Source organism: Saccopteryx bilineata, chromosome 2, assembly GCF_036850765.1.
Source record: "Saccopteryx bilineata isolate mSacBil1 chromosome 2, mSacBil1_pri_phased_curated, whole genome shotgun sequence".
In the NCBI taxonomy this organism is placed as follows: Eukaryota; Metazoa; Chordata; class Mammalia; order Chiroptera; family Emballonuridae; genus Saccopteryx; species Saccopteryx bilineata.
In genome coordinates this window covers 23,041,658-23,063,685 of record NC_089491.1, presented here as the reverse complement: position 1 = coordinate 23,063,685, position 22,028 = coordinate 23,041,658, and the positions used below count along the sequence as shown (strand labels likewise).

At 44.9% G+C, this 22,028-nt stretch overlaps 1 protein-coding gene across 5 annotated transcripts in view; it reads right to left on the bottom strand.

The window, feature by feature from the left end:
* Window positions 1-1,088: 1,088 nt before the first annotated feature.
* Window positions 1,089-22,028, bottom strand: part of SUSD1 (sushi domain containing 1) — a 115,606-nt gene continuing 94,666 nt past the window's right edge. For 4 of the 5 annotated variants that reach the window (XM_066256508.1, XM_066256511.1, XM_066256510.1 and 1 more), the window contains 5 exons: window positions 17,999-18,095; window positions 14,612-14,870; window positions 9,581-9,620; window positions 4,635-4,728; window positions 1,089-4,291 (listed from right to left, as the gene is read on the bottom strand). In XM_066256508.1, coding sequence (XP_066112605.1) covers window position 4,291; window positions 4,635-4,728; window positions 9,581-9,620; window positions 14,612-14,870; window positions 17,999-18,095 — 491 coding nt within the window. In that variant the 3' untranslated portion in view covers window positions 1,089-4,290. The remainder of the gene's footprint in view (window positions 4,292-4,634; window positions 4,729-9,580; window positions 9,621-14,611; window positions 14,871-17,998; window positions 18,096-22,028) is intronic. The other variant, XR_010729045.1, reaches the window with a different exon arrangement.

Below are 22,028 nucleotides of genomic sequence, written 5' to 3'. Positions count from 1 at the left end.
GACACGAATAAATACATAATAAAAGCGGAGAACACTCTGGGAATTAACAGGAAAAAAAAGTCGTAACTTACTTCTACTTGGTATAAGAAACCTGTTTCGCAGTTACAGCAGGTGGTACTGGCACAGAAATAGACCAGCAGAACAAAAAAGGAAGTTCAGAAACAGATTTTAGTATATAATTCAGCATATGATTCAAATCACTAGGGGAAAAACGAACAGACAATGAATATTAATAGGATAACTGGCCCACCCATTTAGCAGAAAAATAAAAATAAAAATTCCCCCCAACTTTACTCCATATATTAAAATAAGTTTCAGGCAGATTAAAGATTTAAAATTTTTTTTAAAAAGTTGCTGCACTGTATTTCTTATCTTGAGATTAGAAGTTCTGAGCAGGCACCAAAGGCAAAATACATCAGAAAAAAAGACTGGTAAACTTGACTGTACAAATTAAAAATTTTTATGTGGCAAGGTATGACACAAACAAGGTCAAGGGGAATGATAACCTAGGAAATTTGTTTACAAAATACATGACAGCTATGAGTAAAAATTACTATGTTAAAAAGAGCCTTGCCTGACCAGGTGGTGGCACAGTGGATAGAGCGTCGGACTGGGATGCGGAGGACCCAGGTTCGAGACCCTGAGGTCGCCAGCTTGAGCGCAGGCTCATCTGGTTTGAGCAAAGCTTGCCATCTTGGACCCAAGGTCGTTGGCTTGACCAGGGGGTTGCTCGGTCTGCTGAGGGCCCACGGTTAAGGCACATGTGAGGGAGCAGTCAGTGAACAACTAGGGTATTGCAACAAAAAACTAATGATTGATGCTTCTCGTCTCTCTCCGTTCCTGTCTGTCTGTCCCTGTCTATCCTTCTCTCTGACTCTGTCTCTGTAAAAAAAACCAAAAAAACTTTTTAAACCAATAAAAGACAAATGTGGCCATGGCCGGTTGGCTCAGTGGTAGAGCGTCGTCCCAGGGTGTGGATGTCCCAGGTTCAATTCCCAATCAGGGCACACAGGAGAAGCACCCATCTGCTTCTCCACTCTTCCTCCTCCACTTTCTCTCTCTCTCTTCCCCTCCCACAGCCATGGCTCAAATGGTTCGAGTGCATAGGCTCTGGGCACTGAGGATGGCTCCTTGGAGCTTCCACCTCAGATGCTAAAAATAGTTTAGTTCCATACATGGCCCCAGATGGGCAAAGCATTGGCCCCAGACGGGGTTGCCAGGTGGATCCCAGTTGAGGTTCATGAGAGAGTCTGTCTCTCTGTCTCCCCTCCTCTCACTTGGAAAAAAAGAAGAAAAAATAAAAAAGACAAACACACCAAATACTGAGAAAAAAAGGCAATTCGCCAAGGCAGAATTAGAACTAACCAATCAATTTGCAAACTAGTCAGAGAAATGTAAATAAGACACTGAAGCATCATTTGTCACCTATCAGATTAATGAAGATCAAAGATGTCAGTAATACCCAGTTGTGTGCAGGTGAGAGCATAAACCTGTATAAACTTCCTGTGAGACTCCTCTGACAACATGTTGTAAATATAAAATGGAAATAATGGTTTTCAGTACAATTTTACTTCTAAGAATTTAACCTGAGTAATAATTGCATACAACTATGCAGATTTGTATAAGGACAGTGATCTGGGAACACCCTAAATGTACAATAGAATGCTAGTTAAATAAATATTATGGTACAAATTTTTAATGCAATCATTGTTAACATGAAAAATGTGTCCAGGATATGTTGATGAATGAAAGAAACATATTACAAAATTACATGTATAGTTTGACTCCATTTTGGTAAAAAAGAAAAAAAAAGGAAAGAAAGAAAGAAGGCAACAAAGAAAGGAATAAAAGATAAAAGGTGCACCAAAGAAGCAGAGACAGGATGCACTGGCACATTCAGGCACGTCACCAAACTGATTCATTCTTTCTCTCTGAATCAATGAGCATACACTCCTTTTTAAACTGACTTGTTTCACTGTACCACCAGCCCACAGACTTGCGCACAGGAAAAGCCAAACCCTCACTCCTTCAAAATCAGGCACTTCAGTTTCACCAACAAGGGTTGGGCTTGGCAAAGGGTCCTTAAAACATTACTTGATTGCCTACTACTACCACTGGTTTCCTATCAGATGAACAGAATGGAAAAACAGAAGGTTTAGAAAATCAGAATGTGAGCTCAGCAGTAAAAAGAGAGAGCTGAGAATTCTTATTTACTTTCTTTAAAATTAACTTTATTCCGAGCTAATGTGGAATTTCAAGATAATCGCTTGTCCTCTGGCCTTATCAAGTGCCTAGCCATAAGATCAGGTCTTGAGTCAGAGGTGGACTATTACCTATTTCCCCTAATTAACCTCCATGTATTTGTTGGGTTGTTTGTGGCTTCTTCTAGAAGTGATGGGCAGGGAGTACCTTATAGTGAAAAAGATAGGTATAAAAAGACACATGTGCCTGACTAGTGGTGGTGCAGTGGATTGAGCGTCGGTCCAGGATGTTGAGGGGCCCCATTTGAAACCCGGAAGTCACTGGCTAGAGCGAGGGCTCACTGGCTTGAGCACAGCCTTGCCAGCTTGAGCACAGGGTAGCTGGTTTTAGCGCGGGGTAGCCAGCTTTGGTGCAGGACCATCGGCATGATCCCAAGATCGCTGGCTTAAGCCCAAAGGTCCCTGGCTTGAGTCCAAGGTCGCAGGCTTAAAGCCCAAAAGTTGTTGGCTTAAGCCCAAGGTCACTGGCTTAAAGCCCAAGGTTGCTGCCATAAACCCAAGGTCACTGGCTTGAGCAAGGGGTCACTGACTCGGCTTGAGCCATCCCTGACCCCCACCCCAGTCAGGCACATATGAGAAGCAATCAATAGACAACTAAAAGTGAAGCAGCTACAAGCTGATGCTTCTCATCGCTCTCCCTCACCCCCCAGAAAAGACACATGTGGTTTAATAAAGGAACTAGTTAAATTAGTTAGATTGATAGACAGGCAGATAGTTTGGATATCTCCCCAAAAGGCAGTCCAAAGATTAGCTCAAGGCCCATCAAATTCCAGAAATAAAAACTAGACTTGCAATCAGAAGACGTGGCCCCACAATTCAAGTCATGTGTCTATCTGAACTAGTTTCTCAATTCTAAAATAACCCCTAACATTCCCACCACACAGAACTGTTGTTCAGAATGAAATAAAAGAACACATACAAACAAAAACTATGGTGGAGATAAGTAAAAACTATGGGTGCACACACTCACACACACAATCTGCTCTGTATCTGAGCAACCCCCCAATTTGGATTCCTAGCCTAGAAGGGAACTCAAGACTGGATCTTGGTGCTCACCTCTACACACCGTCCCAGGACTGCTTACATCTAATGTGTCACGGTTCATAAGAGAGAGTAGCAGTCACAGTTACTGAGGTCATAGATAAAAGGGATGATCATGTCACCCACAGTGTACCCCCTTCCCTGTAACACATGGATTCTGGTCGTGACACTGTTTCAACCCCATGTTACTACCCAGCCAATGCAGCTGAAGGGAGACACTGAGTGCTGTCACAAGACCCTCGTTAATTAAAAAAGAAAACTAATCAAGGGTGCTATAAACATTCATATGCAAGAGAAGAACTGTCTAAATTCACAGAGTATTGTTGCCGGAAAGAACACTTAGGGCTTTTGAATACAGAAGACTGATGGAACTGTATGGAACTTATCGGAGTGGCCAGGCTAGCATACTTCCTAATTAGAAGTCAATTAACCATAAAAAACTAAAGTGTTTGACAAATTTGCCTATGTCAATGATCTCCATCCTTTTCAATGACCTCCTTCATAAAGTTAAATTTTAACCCAAACTTAAGTCCATCTCATTGCTTATTGTAAAAGAATGGATGCCGAAATAATTAACAGAGATGATACACAAGAAAACGCAGAGACCTTCTTGCATTCAATGTCTAGAGAAGATGTCTCCCAGGCATCACTCAGAGGAAGACGCAGGCCCAGCCCACGTGATCTGTGGTCAATATTCCATTGTATATCAAAGGTCCCAAGTTCATAGACACAGAACTGGTTGTGTAGCAGGGAAGACATCAGCAATTCCTGAGTTTCCTCCTTTGGGGAGGGGTTCCACAGAGATAGTCACCATCTTGAATCCAGGAACAGGGCCAGGCTGGGAATGGAGAAAGGCTGCAGGCTCCCCTGCACACCTGGAAAGAAGCCACACACCTGGATGAAAGGTGCCCTGTGCAGGCACCTGAGAAGCTGTCATAATATCTGCCCCAGCAGCAGTGCCGTCTCCCCACGCAGCGCTCATCTGCAATCTAGACATGGAGGAGGAAAAGAGAGGCCGTTGACACACATTGGTTTTCCCACAGTGCATCCCTGTGAGCAGTGCACGCACAGTCATGAGTCGCTGCATGGGAGATCGGCCATCCCTCTGCGAGTGGCCAGGGCAGCATCACTGACCTTGCTCTTCTGAGACAGGAAGGCATCCCCTTTCCCGAAGGGGCAGAGTTACTCAAGCCTTTTGCCTGCTCAGTGTCTTGCTGAGCCCGGGACGACCTCCATCCACATGTCCTTGACCCTCCTCAATCCCAGCCCCTTCAGGACTCCAAACCCACCCTCCTTCAGCTCCACTAATTTCTCCAAGGCAGTCTCACATACCACACTGCTAAGAAGGACAGGAACGCCAGGACAATCACCACAACCATGGAGCCCAGCCCAACGCCGACCACGTGCTGCCACGCGAGCGACGAGCCTGCGGGAGCAAACCACACGCTGAGCTCACAGTAACGAGATCCCAGCCCTCCCTGGGGGCGCACACCCACCTGTGCTCATGCCGTTTTAACCTAGAGTTTGGATCCACTGAACAAACTATTCCCCAAGATGCCCAGAGTGCCTCATGCCCCCTGGCTTGACCCCGAAGATGTAGGGGCCTCAGGAAAACACGGTTCCAGGATATTTCTAGAAAGGGATCATATAACCGGGCCACATTGCAGTTACAAGGGATGGAAGTACTGATCTTGCTGAGCATACAAATGCAGCGTACTTGCTGCTTTTGTTGGTCCTCTCTCAAGTCAACTATACTTGCTAGACTTTTATGGGCAATTTTCCTTTGCATTGAGGAAGAAGTCATCCTGACATCACTTGGGAGTTTTTGCTTGAAAAATGATAGTTAGCTCTAGTAGTTTCCCCTATCTCTGACCTCTAGACTCATTTAAGAGGCTTGTGAGATTAGGACAGGTCCACCTGTCATAACTTCCCTATTTGGGACCTTAATTACATCTTCAAATTTGTTCACAGCAACACCTAGAATAGCTTTTGAATAAATGAGGGAAGGTAGGTGTACACCAGGGGCCAGGAATGTGTGAGGACATCTTAGAACTCTACCTACCACAATTGTGAAGGCTTTAAATGTGTGTGTGTGTATGTGTGTGTGTGTGTACACACATACGCATAGCACACACACATATACGCACACAATAGGTTTAAACCTTGATGTAAATCTTCTCTGAATTATTTAATTTGGTAAGTATGCACCTATATGCTTCATCTTTCATCAAACTGTACTTCTGGCTCCCTGGTTCAGCCTGATTCCATAAACTGCGATTCAGCACCTGACAGGCGCCAGGCAGGCACTGCTCCAGCTCTTCAAATGCCGTCCCTCCAGGGTACGAGACCCACTAAGAAAAGACGAGTGCACTAGTTGCTCTCAAGTATGGCACAATAGCTAACGAGAGGAAGAGACAGACATCCTGTCCCGTCCAGCAAATTAAAAAAGGCTTCAGGAAGGAGGTGGTGCTTGATTTTAATCTTGAAGAACAGGTGGGATTGTAACAAGCAGAGATTGCTGGAAGGAGATAGGGTGACCCAGGTGGCGTGAGCATGTAATCGTCTGAGCTAAGACGTTGAGGAGAGAGGGCAGGGGCCACACCTGCGAAGAGCTGGTATGTACGGTAAGTTTGCATGGAGAAGAATGAGAGATGCAATGAGAAGGTGTGTTGGTGTCACACTGAGGCCTTGGAAAGAAGACTTCAAAGTAATGGAGAGTTCCGGGAAACTTGCAGGGGAAATAATAAAACCGGCGCCGCAGTCTCAAAATGTGAGTCGGGTGGTGGCATGCAGGCCGGAGTGAAGAGGAAAACCCTGAACGCTGGGGACGGGAAATTAGACGGGAGGCTCTGCAGTCATTCGCGCTACAAACAGCCGGGCCTGTGCTCAGGACCCAGACACAAGTGAAAATCAGAGGCATTCCCACAGTGCACAATGTGGGCTCGAGAAGAAAGAGGAGAAGTCACTGACTCAGAGGTTTTTGCCTATAACCAAAGAATGTTCCCAGATCACAGTTTATTATCATTTCACATATATCAAATGACCTCGCTTTGTGGCTCAAGAAATCAGACTCGTACTTTGTGTCTGGACGGGATCTCAGAGATCTCGGAAAGAGGCCATGGCAAATCAGCCAAGTTAAATATGGTTTCAAAGACACTCAGCTGATTAGTAGCAGATCTCAGGCAAGAAAGCCCAGGCCTTTGCAGTCCCCATCAACCCAGCTGCTGGTTCCCTGGTAGTCATCACAAAGCCCTTTTACAGGCAATTTGCAAAAGATAAATATCAAAATTCATGACCGGGCAAAGGCAAGAATGGGGATGTTGCTTGGCATGAGGAAGTAGAACAAGTTCTCCTTTTCACAAAAGAGACTGCCAGAGGTTAGTGCACAACACAGGTTAATTATGTATACCGAAAAATATATGCTAGCATGCCCTTCAGAATTTCAACATAACCACGGGTGTTCTATTTCCTCCAGAGCTTTCCAGTAATTTGAATGCAAAGGCTCACACTCGCTCTCGATGTTGGTTCTGAATTTGAGAGTGGCGGGGAAAGGCAGTGCCAAATACCACTTAGAAGTTTCCAAAGCAAAATCCTTCCTGTTCAAATTAATATGGTAGAAGTCAGCCAGCTCTCTGGCCATTTCTTCCACCCAGTTTGAGTGTCTGCCAGTCTACCAAACAAAGGCTGAAAGCAGTGGGAGCGGGAAGCTATGGTTTCTGTGTCCATCTGGGGTACTCGCACATCTCCATTCTTCTGAAAAAATAAAATAAAAAAAGCACCTCCTTGCCTTGGGGCAACTCCATTCCCGCCTTTTAGAGCTTTTGGGAGTGGACTGGAGAGAAATTTCCCAGTGTTGGAATGTGTGGTTGTTTCTTGTGACCTTGATTTAAACTCCAGGAAAGTGAGCTTAGCCTCCCTGCACATAGCAATGTAACAGCACACATCTTTGTTAAGAGAGGCCCTCCCTTACTATGCGGCATGAAATAAGTCAGACAAAAAAAAAAAAAAAGAAATACTGTATGATTTCACTTATATGCCAGATCTAACAAAGCTGAACTCATCAAAATAGAGAATAGAATGGTAGTTGCCAGGGGGTGGGGGAAGGGGAGAAATGTCGATGTAAGGGTACAAATTTACAGTTAAAAGACGAGAAAGTTCTTTGGATCTAATGAATAGCCTGGTGACTACAGCTAGTAACATAGTGTTATAAACTAGAAAGTTGCTAGGGCAGTAGATCTTAAATGTTTTCTCTCTCTCACACACACACACACAAATATATATAAATAAATATGAGATAATGCAAGTGTTAAGTAACCTTACTAGGATAATAATGTGTGTGTGTGTGTATAAAATAATCACATTAATATACCTTAAACTTATACAATGTCATGCCAATTATATGCCAGTTCTAGCTCAATAAAACTGGAGATGAGAGAGAGAGGAGAGAAGCCCTCATTCTCTAACAATCCATACTCCAAGATGGCTGATGGTCAGGTCCTATGTCTTCCCAACTGAAAAACCAAGCCCTCTCCCCTTGTTGAAATAGGGTTAAGTAGGGATTAAAAGAAGGGAAGTGAGATTAGGGGATAAGCAGACAGATGAAGGAAGACTGAGTCCCCAGGTCCCTCTCAAACATTTCCTGCTACGTACTCTCTACTGACAGGGTAATGTACCCCCCACCCCAAGTTGTAAAGAGCCATCCACCGGAATCCTCCTGGGAAGTGAGGTGCTAGCAGCTCTTCCTCGCCTCCCAGCCCACTGTCTTATGCTGCTCTGGGGTAAGGAACAGGATGTAAGGGTTAAAATGATACTGAGGGCTAAGGGCAGAATTCCTCAGGCTGTTGCCAGGACTCCTAAACCACAAGGAAAAGGTCCAGATTCAACGGTCATAAACTTGACAAGATTTCTGGTATTAGCTATAAACTAACGGGAAGCAAATCCACTGGCTGGCTGCCTGTTGGTTTGAAGGAATGTACTGCCAGGGAAATCCCAGCCTGGCAAACAATGACCTGTCATTGCTCAATCCCCAAGGCAATTCCCCTCCCGGAGAGCTGCGCGTGGGAAGCAGAAGGTTTAAACTGGTGAGCACACAGAGGAGATCTTCCCAGCGAGCTGCATCTCTTAGGGATGGCTTTGGAGGAACTGGACGAGGCTACTCTCCCATCAGGCTGACAGACCCAGGAAAAGACTGTGGCGGCCCAACTGACTGATCAAGTGACCCACTCTGCTGCCAGGGCAGGGATGGCTTGATTTTCCTGTCCAGCATGAGGAGGCCATTGCCATGGGCCCCCTGACCACTGCACAGTACCTTACCTTTCCCTCCTTTCTAAGTAAAAGTACTTATTGGTTTTTTTTTTCCTTTCCTATTAAATACTGTGGTTTGAAAAGGGTTGAACTTGCCATTTAGTCACAGATTGCTAAATGGATCATGAGAAGGCACATCTGGATTTGATCAAGAGGAATGGACCGCCCAGGAATCTTGGTCGGGAGCTGGATGCAGTAACAGACCTACCTTTGGGTTATCTTCCACCAGCATTATTTGGAGGATATCGCATTTCCTTACTAGAGGGTGTCTTTCTTAGTAGTGTATGTGGTTGTATGTGTGCATGCTAAGCAGCCAAATGGCTGAAAGCAGAGGACTGTTGCAGCCTTTTGTTTTGGTTGGCCAACAGAATTTTCTGTGCCTCTTTTTCCTGATGGAGATCATGTCCCTCGCTCTGCAACCCCGGTGGGGCTACCACACACATTGATCTGCCCCCAACCAGCCACATGAGGAAGCCCCAAACCCAAGGTAGGCTTATCAGAGTACCCCATCTCCTATTAACAGTGACTAATCCAACAGATAGTCACAGAACTTGGGAGGAGAGACTCTCCCTGAACTGACAAACTTTCTGCTCCTACTGAAGTTGCTAAGCCAGGGCAGCTGGTGCCCATTCCTCCTCACCGCACGGCTTCTAGTCAAAGAGCGTGAGGCCAACTCACATTTAGAAACAGAGCAGAGGCAAGAGACAGAAAGGGAGAATCCCATTCATGAGGTCCAGTCCCAAGTCCCTGGACCTGGATCCCCCCCTGGTGCTGGGGATGCTGCTCTTGTTGGAATTCCATAAGCTGCCAGTCCCTAAACCCCATCCTTTTTAGCTATGGCTTGTTGCTTAAGTGACATGAGATGGGTTTCTGTCACTTGCAACAATTTCAAACGAAATCTCATTAGCATACACTTGACGCTGCTGACTGCACATAGAAATGAGGACAGCACTTTAGGCAGAAAATGGTTTTACCTTTCACCTGAGCCCAAACTGCACAGGAGCATCTTCGCACCTGGAAAGGAAAACACAGCAACGTGTTTAACTAGACGGCACATGTTCCCTTTAGCCCTCCACGTTTCAGGGCGTTAGCTCTTCATTTGGACTACGCCATCTCTGAAGTCCCAGCTACCTCTAGCATATGGCAGCTTAGCCATACGATCACCAAGTGTTCAGTGGACGATCAAGATCAAGTGACCCAGGGATCACTTCTATAGCTTTCCAGAGATCTCAGAAAGCACACACTGTGGGTAAACAACAGGCATGGCCATGAGTTTCACTTCCCGTGCCAGCTCTGAACACCTGGCCTTGGCTGCCTGAGGAGCGATGTTGAAAGATTCTGAGGTCACATCCAGGTTCAGCGAGAAGTTCTGACGCACATGATAGGCCAAGCTATGGGAACTCCTGGCGTATAATAATACGTCTCCTATCAGATGACACTTATCTGGCAACCACGTCTACCCAAAATGTAACCAAGAACCAGGAAGAAAGCAAAAGGAACATGGATAACAGCTCGTTCACAGTAGAAGGAACCCACACACTAATTGGAATGAAATACCTTCTCCTCTCCCCCAATGTTATCTTATGCATATTTGTCTGTTAGGAATGCTGACATTACTATCTATAATAAAACTCAGGAAAAGAATCCCCAGAGGAAACGCAACAGCAGGGATTAGAGCAGGGGTCCCCAAACTACGGCCTGCGGGCCACATGCGGCCCCCTGAGGCCATTTATCCGGCCCCCACCGCACTTTCGGAAGGGGCACCTCTTTCATTGGTGGTCAGTGAGAGGAGCATAGTTCCCATTGAAATACTGGTCAGTTTGTTGATTTAAATTTACTTGTTCTTTATTTTAAATGTTATATTTGTTCCCGTTTTGTTTTTTTACTTTAAAATAAGATATGTGCAGTGTGCATAGGGATTTGTTCATAGTTTTTTTTATAGTCCGGCCCTCCAATGGTCTGAGGGACAGTGAACTGGCCCCCTGTGTAAAAAGTTTGGGGACCCCTGGGTTAGAGAAAGATCCCTCCGACTTCATTGGAGATTCTCTTTCAAGAGACAACCTTGGGCATTCTGGTTTTTATTTTATTAAAAATTGACAAAAAAAAATATTTACATTGAAAAATTCTGGGAAAAGCTTCAAATGGCCGTAAGGTTTTGAACGTGACTAAATGTTGCCTGATGCTAAGTCCAGCTCATGAAAGATAGCATGCAAGATAACCAGTGAAGGACATATTTCAAAACACTGGAGAATTAAAAAAGATTGCAAGTAGCAAGGCAGTTACTAAGGAACTGAGTGTATTAAAAGAGAAATTGGCAGGGCCAGGTGAAGAAGGGAGCTCATTAAAATGAAGTGCCTTGATAAAATAAAATGAAGTTTTATTTTATAAAACTCATTCTGGCAGTAGGGTGGAGAAAGGAGACAGGCAGAATCCGACACAGGAAGATGAGATGGGAAACTGGTTTCAGGTAAGAGATGTCGAAGGCTAAACAATGCTAATGAAGAAAGGAAAGCCTGACCAGGCGGTGGCACAGCGGATAGAGCGTCGGACTGGGATGCGGAAGGACTCAGGTTCGAGACCCGAGTTCGCCAGCTTGAGCATGGGCTCATTGGGTTTGGGCAAGGCTCACCAGCTTGAGCCCAAGGTCACTGGCTTGAGCAAGGGGTCACTCAGTCTGCTGTATCGCCCTCTGGTCAAGGCACATATGAGAAATCAATCAATGAACTAAGGAACCGCAACGAAGAATTGATGTTTCTCATCTCTCTCCTTTCCTGTCTGTCTGTCTCTATCTTTCCCTCTCTCTGTTTGAAAAAAATAAAAATAAAAATAAAAAAAAAGAAAGGAAAGGATAATTTTAAACAGTATTAAGGTGCTAGACTTGATCTAATTTGATGATGGACTGGACAAGAAGAAAAAGGAAGAAGACAAGAATTATTCCCAGATTTCTGTCCTAGCAACTAGGAACATGATGATACTATTTATTGGGATAGATATGCAGGGCGGGGGGGAGGGGGGGAATAAACGAATTGGCAAACTCACACTTCCTAATTTCAAATTTTACTTATAAAGCTACAGTAATCAAAACATTGGGATTTTGCCAGAAGAAAACACAGAAGAAAAACTTTATGAAATTGAATTTGGCTGTGATTTCTTGGCTATGACACCAAAGCCACAGACAACAAAAGAAAAAAACAGACAAATTGTACTTCATCAAAATTAAGAATTTCTGTGTACCAAGAGACACTATTAACACAGAAATAATCCAATCTACAGAATAGAAGAAAAATGTCTGCAAGTCATGTATCTCATAAGGGATTCATATCCAGAATAGAACTCCTAAATTCAACAACAATTAGTAACTTAATTAAAAAACAGGCAAAGGACTTAAAAAACCATTGTTCCAAAGAAGACATACACATTGTGAAAAGCACATTTAAAGATGCTTAACATCACTAATCATTAGGGAAACGCAAACCAAAGCCACAGCGAGGAACCACCTCGCATCCATTAGGGTGGCCAGAACCAAAACAGAACACAGCAAGTGTTAGAGAGGATGTGGAGGAAATGAAAGCCCTGTGAATGCCTGGACCGTAAAATGATGCAGCTGTTCCGGTACACAGCATGGCAGTTCTTAAAAAAAAAAAAATTAAAAATGGGATTATCACATGAGGCAATCATTCCGCTTGTGGGTTTATACCACAATATTTTGAAAGCAGGAGCTCAAAGAGCTATTTGTACACCCCTGTTCATAGCAGCATTATTTGTCAGAGCCAAAAATGGGAGCAGCCCAAGCATCCATCCGCAGATGAATGAACAAACAAAATGTGGTGTACACATATGATGAAATATTATTCAACCTTAAATCGGAGGGGAATTCTGACGCATGCTACAACATGGACGAACCTTGAGGACATTATGCTAAGTGAAATATAACAATCACAAAAGGACAAATCCTGTAGGAGTCCACTTCTATGAGGCACCTAGAGAAGTCAACAGAGGGGTAATTGCTAGGTGTTGTTGGTGAGAGGAGGTTGTTTTTTAAAGGCTGTAGAGTTTCCGTTTTGCAAGATAAAGAGAGTCCTGGAGATTGGTTGCTTAGCAATGTAAATGTACCTTAATACTACTATACTGTACCCATAAATTTTATTAAGATGGTGATTTGCATGTGCCACAATTATAAATATTAAACATAAACCACTACTACAATGTTCTGGAATTAGATGGTGGTAGTGGTTGCAAAACCTGTGAATACACTAAAAACCACAAGATAGTATACTTCAAATGGGAACATTATATGGGACATGAATTGTATCTCAATAAAGCTGTTTAAAAAAGAAAAATAAATAAATCACTACTGATTGTAACATGACTGTAACACTAATGTATTTGAAACCCATGGGGGAAGGCTTGCAATTCACACGTGCCAGTCCACATATATGTACATTTTTTCCAAGCCCCGTCCTCTCCTTTGCATCCCAAAAAACAAACACACGTTTTACTCAGCTGCACGAAAAAGAGGCAACAATGACCCCACAGGGAAGTTTCCCCAAAACTACAATTTTTATCATAGCTTCCCACTGTATTCCCTCTGTCACAGACTGCATGTTTATGTCCCCCTAAATTCGTATGTGGAACCCCAACCCCAATGTGATGATATTTGGGGGCAGGGCCTTTGAGAAATAATTAAACTTAGATCAGGGCATGAGGGTGGGGTCCCTGTGATGGGATTAGCACCCTCAGGAGCAACAGGGTGAAGAGGATTAAGAGGTACAAACTTATAGTTACAAATAAATCAAAGGGATGTCGAGTGCCGCATTGGGAACACAGTCAATAATTCCACGGTAACTTTGTATGATGATAGATGGGTAATGGACTTTTTTGGTGATCGCTGTGTAAGGCGAATAAATGTGAAATCTCACTGTGCTATACACCTGAAACTAATACAATATTGTATGTCAACTATGCTTTAATGAAAAAGAGCTTTACTTTCAGAATAAAAACTGGATGAAGCCAAAAACAAACAAACCAAAAAAAAAAGAGTGTCTCAGTTTTAAATGTGATAAAACTTACACTCAAAAGGGCTCAAATTCATCAATCAAGAGATGTTCCTATTGCCTGACCTGTGGTGGCGCAGTGGATAAAGCGTCGACCTGGAAATGCTGAGGTCGCCGGTTCGAAACCCTGGGCTTGCCTGGTCAAGGCACATATGGGAGTTGATGCTTCCAGCTCCTCCCCCCTGTCTCTCTCTCTCCTCTCTGTCTCTGTCTCTCTCCTCTCTAAAATGAATAAATAAAAATAAAATTAAAAAAAATTTAAAAAAAATGTTCCTATTACTATGACTTTCAGTTTCAATGACCAACCCACACAAATTTACACAAAATGTATCGAGTTCTCCAAGGGCAACCATCAAAATGTTTATTGCAGAAGATCTTCCTTCCCTGACCAACTGATCCAGCTCTTGCTATTCTGTTTGTCCAGCTCGTTATGTTTATTTTTTATGTGATGAATATTCAGTCCTTTGTCTCATGAAAGAACTAGTACCTTTCTAAGGACAGGGGAGAGGAGGGTGGGGACCATGCAGTAGCCACAGAAGTGATGAAAAACAGGCCAGTACTGAGCTGAATCTGCTACCCTCCTGCTTCTGGGAGAATGAGGAGGGCAGCAGCCTGGAAAGAAGGAGCACAGGGAAATGACAGAGAGATCTAGAAACTCCTCTCCACCTCGAGCTTCCTTGATGCAGTAGAATGAGGGGCATCTGTGAATTTTAAGAACCAAAACCAGGTCAGTCCAAATGCAGATCCAACCAGGTCCCCCCAGAAGCTCAGACTGTCACCCTCCATAAAGGTTTCACCTGCCCATCCTTTATAAAGGCAAAGTAGTCAACACATTCTTAGGGTTATTACATGCAGGGTCCATCTCAAATACTGGAAGAACAACAAATTCAAACATTCAAAATTCATATGAAGAAGAAAACAGAGTTCATAAGAGCTTTGAAAGAAATATACCTTATTCCATTCACTTGTGATTCGTAATATAATGCAATAATCATTCCCTATTTTCAAGGGTGCGTTATAGTATTTCCCGTAATACAGCCTGTCTCCGACAGATATCTCCATGGCATCATCTGGAACATCGCTGGCCAGCAGTTCTGCAGCCACATATCCATCAGCGTCAGAAGCATTGCTAAAGAATAAGGCAGCCCCTTCAGAATCACAAGAGAATGCGCTCTGGAGGACCAGGGGAACCACTAACACCTGATATGAACTGGAAGGAAAAAGAAAATGTCCATCAGACTCTTGCTTGGGGGATTCATTCATTCATTTATTCATATCCATTAAGCAGTTGCAATAAGATAAGCACTTTTCTAAGCACTGGAGACACAACACTGGACCCCCTAAAAAAAGCCCTTGCCCCCCGCTGGATTGTCTCACAGAGTCAACAGTCAAGAACTCCAGGTTTAACCCACAGTGTTACTGCTAGATGACGCTAGAAGAGGGATATCTTCTAGTTCTGGCTGCCCGTCAATGCCAAAGGCATTCTCTTGAGCTGAGAGAAGCTGTTGTATGCATTGCTGCCCGGGGCATACATGCCATAAAGTAGATCTAATCAGTAATTTGCATGCGGGTGAGTAAAGCCTAGTTATGGAAAGGGCTTAGCAGTCACATGGAGGCTGACTGCCCACAAGCATTAATGTACTAAGTCTACAAAAAGACTCCAGGAGGTCATATGGCAACCCAAGGAGGAACCCATGTGATTTGCCTTCCCTGCCGTTCACACGCTGATACCAGAGTTCATGTGAAATCAATGAGAAGCAGGGAGTGCAAAGTCATCATGGCTTAATCTACTCTGACAATATCCTGACACAGTCAGAATGGCAAAATGTCACATGTGTATTGTGAAACTATTTCCTCACTGTGATACAGAAACACATTAGCAAATCAGGTGTCATTTTGTCATGTGTTTTCTTATTTATTGCCACCAAATAGAAAACCTGTCAGTGAAAGGAAGTCTAAGAATAAAAATTCACTGAGAATGAATCATGCCTTCCTTTTTGTTACCATCTGACTTAATACATATCCCCTGCCTCTGGTACAGTAATTGCTTGAACATCTGATTTCTCTATCAGGCTTGGTCGCAGGGATTTGAACGATTTACTCTTGTATCTTTGCAAGTCCTTACACAGGTCTTTGGCTGTGATTGACTCCCCGCTAATGTTTCCTGAGTTAAATTTTCAGTAAAAAGGAAAAATATGCATTGGATATGACTAGTGTAATTTCCAAAACTCACCAAGCCACATAATTCTGTTCACCAGTAAATGCACACTTCACTTCCTGCTCCACATTCCTAGTGCCCCATCTCCTGCTTCCAAAGGCCTGTGAGTCACTAGGTTACAAAATAGGGTGCCCTCCCCTACAGAAGGTGCTGGATTAGGAAGGTCTGCATTCCAAACATCACAGGTGTCCTCAGGGCCCTGATTTCCACAAAGTCTGGGTTCACTTTCAGCAAAGTGTTTCCTATGAAAGGGACAGAGTAAAGCCTGCAGGGCAGTGAATTGTCACTGTCACCTCCAGTAAACATTTCCTAAGCACCCACGGCCCACAGGGGAACACCTGTAACAACATGCTTTCCTGGGGACTTGAAGATATCCTACGAATCACGGCTGCAGGGAAGGAAGTGAATGCTGCAGCAGCTCCACCCTGTCCATAAGTGTGTCTTCAAATCCCTCTTCTGTCCATGCAGCTGGTTCAAGTGCAAAGTCAAGGCTTACTTGAACTATGATTCTGAACACTGCCTATTTAAAGGCACTTTTCACATGTCAGAAAGCAGTCTCCCCAGTTAGCATGATCATAGTCACCTGAGCTCCTTGATAATTATATGAATCTCTAGCCCCTGTCCCAGACCTTACTGAATCCAAACCTCCGGCAGTTGACTCAGAATTTGCCTTGCTGACACAGTAGCCTGGGAGAGTCCTGAAATCTGGGGCGTGTGAGAGACATCACTACCAAGAAAGCCCAGAAACAGGCTGTGGCATCCACCCAAGATCACCACGCTCTCGGAGCCCCTGCTCCACCACGTGCCCCGAACCACTGCCCCTTATCAACAGTACACAGAGCAGACTCACGCCTGGCTCACACATGGGCAAAGCTGCTGCCCCCCAGCTCAAATCAGATCCAGTAGTCAGGCCCAGGAAGCTACCCCCTTGCCTGCTGGTAATTAGCCTTGATGATGTTAGGAAAGTAGTTGTGGCTGTTTGGAACATGACTGTTCTGTGAGGACCTTCCCCCTCTTTCTCATTACTGCGCCCCCCCCCGCCCCCGCCCCTTGAATGACTCACAGATCATCACTTCCTGTTTTGGAGGCACTGGCCTGCACAAGCCACAAGGGTAGACTGTCATTTGGCCTTTCTTTTTGCATTATGCAATTATTTGGCCCAAAAATCCCATTCGCTCTTACAAGCTCTGTCAGGCAATGCTATCACAGCTCCTGTTCCCTTTATAGCAACAGAATCGTAGTGCATTCCAGACACTTGTCAGGAGTTGAGAAACAGAACAAGTGAGGCAATGCCCATCCCTGGAAAGACCTTTCAGCATTTACTGAACTTGAACTAATGGAAAGACAGATAAAGCCAAAGTTTCATTGTGAATGGACACACAGTTTTATCTCCGGATGTTCTTTCGTTATAGTGCCTCACACTCCACTCTATCTGGATTGTACTGAAGGGTCAGTAGACTGACTCGATCGAGAAATTAGGTCAAGGATGGCGAGCTTGTTGCTCTCGCTCTGACTTAGTCCTGTGAGCAAGCTGCTCATCTCTCCAGGCACATCTCTACCTTCCTCTCTAAAACAAAGGAATAATTCTGCTTCCGGAATCCTGCCATGACCTTTGTAAATAAAGTGCGTAATTGAGCACAACATAGTCCTCCGCCTGAGGTAAATTAATTCTAACCTGCTACTACCTGGGATCCCAGAAGCAGCTGTTAACTATGTGGTACTTTGCCCATAACTCCATACATGAGTGAATTAAAGGAATAATCCAAACGACCCTTTCAGAAGCCACTCATGATTAAATGAAGGAAACAGAGTCTGCTTCTGGTAAACGGAACGATGGTCCTGACCCACCATCACTAACAGGTATACTCGGAGATGCGAGCACAAAGGATAATGCCCGGCATGTCGCAGACACCCACCCAATGCTTGTCTAATGATCAAAGGAACGGACTTAATTTCTTCAGCTAAGCTGCCCCAATGCTGGTCCTCATCCTCTAGAAGTCTCTCTGTTTGTTTGGAAGGGTGTTGGTTGAAATTAAGGGTCCAGTCTGTGCCTAATTATTCAAGTGCTGCCACCCAAAGATTCCAAAACTCTCCCTGAGGATGACTGGGCAACTACTGACCTGATCGGTCCATTCTTCTCCGCGGCTTTCCTCAGCTTCAGGCGTGGGAGAGGCCCTCCACGCACTGTGAAAAAATCTACTTCCGGCAGGGGAGGCTCTGAACACATGTTGAAAAGAAGAAAGGCGTATGATCAGAATAAGGAGAAGCACAAAGGGAGTGGTCCCCAGGGGCCATCCAAAGGAAAGGTCTCATGTAAGAAGTGAGGAGCGTGTTCCGATACAGGCTACAACACGGATGGATCTTGAAAACACTATGCTCAGCGAATTAAGCCAGACACAAAAGGACAAACAGTGTATGATTCCACTTATATGAAAAAATCTATACCAGGCAAATGCATAGAGACAGAAAGTAGAGTAGAGCTCGCCAAGGATGGAGGGGATAGGTACAGAATGTGGAGTTACTGCTTCATGGTCAGCAGAGTTTCTGATGGGAGTGATGAAGACATCTTAGAAATAGATAATGGTACTCACATTGTAAATGTACCTAATGCCAATAAATTGTGTCCTGAACAATGGTTAAAATGGTACATTTTATATTAGATATATTTCACTAGAAGAAAAAAAGGAAGTGACGCCCCAGCACTGACAGAGGGTGGGTGCTGGGGGCATTATGGTTAACTTGGTCGTGAGGTTCCCACTTGGTGGGGAAGACCAGCACATTAGCCTTCTAGATCTTTATAATCACACAGCTCTCGGTCCTTATTTTGCTCTCCCCAGCAATCAGATTCCCCAGATAGATTTTTCCGCTGGGAGGAGAATACACTAATTGTCGGACACCGACATTCTAGCATCTAACCGCAAGTTACGTTCACGCACCAAGCTGCTGTTTGCCTTATGAGCGACACAGCTAAGAAGTACTGGGCACTAACCAAATGTACTCGATGTGTCCTGTATCTGCTTAATCTCATTTAATCTTCTCAACAATGCTATCAAGTAGATGAGATTTACAGACAGAGAAAGAGAGAAGGTGAAGGAATATGAACATCGCCCCATTCTGGCCCTGAACCCTGCCACGGTGATATCAAGGATGAGGAGGCCAAAAGAGATTCTATTTACCCAATTAGAATATAGCCTTGAGGTAGAAATTCTCAGTCCAAATTTGAATAAATAAAAACGTGGACCTTCCTAGATAGTTTAAAAAAGTTTTAAAGCTCTATTGAATAAGTTATTTATACATCGCCATTCAATACGCACTAACTAGCCACCTCCGTGCACCAGGCACTGTGCGAGGTTGTGAGAAACAGCTATGGAAGGCCTGCTTTCTGCTTTCCAGGAGCTCAGAGTCTAGAGTGCTGACAGCTTTGTAAACATGCGATGCTTAGCTCTATGATACAGTTATACAGTTGCTGTGGGCGTGCGCAGGAAGAACCCCCGACGGCGGGCAGGAGGGCGAGCCTATCAAACACACAGAGAGAGATGAGCAGGGCAGGAGGTGAGAGAGCGGGCAGGAGGTCAGTGTGGCAGGAAGGTGAGTCCAGCCGGGTAGCGGCCAGCCATCAAGGGAAAGGCGTGCACAGAGGTCAGATCTGAGGACTGCGGAGTTATTGCTTAGTAGAAATGAAGAGAAGTCATTTAAAGATGCTTAACAGAGGTGTATTTTAGAAATACAATTTCGACAGCCCACTGGAATTTGAATTGGAAAAGAGCATGAGTACATGCCATCCAGAACCAGGTGAGAAGCATCTGAGATCTGAGGCAAGGGGTGCACTGAGAAAGGAGAAGAGGGGCAGGTGGGAGAGGCCCTCGGGGCAGAGGTGCAGCAGGATGTGGCGGGAGAGAAGGGAGGGGAAGGAGTCTGGCCTTGGGTTTCGGCAGCTGAGTCAGTGGTCATGCCTTTCCTCGAGGTCTCAGGGGAAAGTTCAGAAGCAGCTCATTCCTAGACATGGAAAGTTTGAAGCGCTCGTGGAATTGTCCAGCAGGCCTTTGGAAATAGACGAGACCGCTTCTCAGTTTTTTACTATGATCAAGTGAAGAAATACAGGGCTAGAGCTTATGAGCACACTGTGGTGGTAACATGGAGACAGTCTTCAGTAGGACAGGCTATGGTTACTCAGGGGGATAGGATAAATGCAGCTAAGAAAAGACAAGGGCCCAGAGCCAACCACTGAGCAATCGGGCATCTAAGGCCAAGAGGGAGAGTGCTGGCCAGGTAGCTCGGTTGGTTAGAGAGTCATCCCAATACACAGAGGTTGCCGGTTTGCTCCCCAGTCAGGGTATGTACAAGAATCAACCAGTGAATGCATAAAAAATGGAACAAACTGATCTCGATCTCTCTCTCCCTCACTCTATCAAATCAATTAAAAACAAAAAAGACCAAGTGAGAGCTCCCTGTAGCTTTTATTATATGTGCTAAATCTGGAATTTCTTCCAAAGTCACCTGGGTATGGTCACACAGATTATGTATTAAACCTGTAGGATATGTCTGACCAGACGGTGGCACATTGGATAGAGCATCAACCTGGGATGTTGAAGATCCCGGTTCAAAACCCCAAGGTTGCTGGCTTGAGCGTGGGCTCACCAGCTTAAGTGTGGGATCATAGATATGACCCCATGGTCACTGGCTTGAAGCCCAAGGTTGCTGGCCTGAGCAAGGGGTTACTGGCTCAGCTGGGGCTCCTCTCCCCATCAAGGCATATATGAGAAAGCAATCAATGAACAACTAAGGTTGTTAGAGAATCTCATCTCCCTTCCTGTCTGTCTGTCCCCACCACTCTCTCTTGCTAAAAAAAAAAAAAAAATCCTGTAGGATTGCCAGGGACTTTACGAGGTCACCAGGAACAGCCCCCACTTATAGCAAAGCCTCACACAATTTCCAAGAGGTGTCCAGAAAGAGTCCACAATGGGCACACCCAAGGAAGACCATGGTTAGGTTGCTGCAGTAACGACGAGGAGAGGGCAGGTAGTTTGGAAAGCCCCTACTCCACACCCCACAGGAAGGTGCTCCTTCCTGCTTGAGAATTTGGGCCCCTGCCCTTCATGCCATCACTGCAATGCCCTTTCCTTTGTGGCATTTTGTTGCCACAGTAAAGTAGGTGGTTTTATCCCACATTTCCTGTTTTCAGCACAGAGGGAGATTAACTGTTCACTCTTTTCTGTGTGAGAACCATCAGGCTCTTTTAAATTACCGTTTTCCCTCATGTATAAGATGCACAGTTTCTCAAAAAAATTTGGGGTCTAAAACTGGGTGTGTCTTATACAGTGGTTGTGGCATTTCAAATGCCATAGATGGAACTGAGGACAAGGCAATAAATGAAGACAGTGATCATCATCGGACACAGATGAGGACAAGCTAATGTATGGGAGTTTTGACAGTGATGACGAGTTGTATGAATTTTGTGATGAATAAAACTTGAGTTCAATAACTTTATGTAGGCCCTGGACGGTTGGCTCAGTGGTGGAGCGTCGGCCTGGCGTGCGGGGGACCCGGGTTCGATTCCCGGCCAGGGCACACAGAAGAGGCGCCCATTTGCTTCTCCACTCCCCCCCCCCCCACTCCTTCCTCTCTGTCTCTCTCTTCCCCTCCCGCAGCCAGGGCTCCATTGGAGCAGGGATGGCCTGGGCGCTGGGGATGGCTCCTTGGCCTCTGCCCCAGGCGCTAGAGTGGCTCTGGTCGTGGCAGAGCAACGCCCCGGAGGGGCAGAGCATCGCCCCCTGGTGAGCGTACCGGGTGGATCCCGGTCGGGCGCATGCGGGAGTCTGTCTGGCTGTCTCTCCCCATTTCCAGCTTCAGAAAAATACAAAAAAAAAAAATACAAAAAAAAATAATAATAACTTTATGTAATACTTTTTTTTTCAAATTTTGGACCCCAAAATTAAGGTGCATCTTATACACGGGAGAGTCTTATACATGGGAAAATACGGTATTTCCCTGTTTCCTCTTCTCTGAGATTAACACCTCTAGTTCCTCTGTTCTCTTGGTTAACCTTTTAAAACCATTGCATTTCTCACCGCCCTTGCCCTGGGTAACACCAGAACTAAGCGCTCACTCAGCTCCTGGAAGGAAGGCAGACCCACAGTCAGAGCAGGAAGC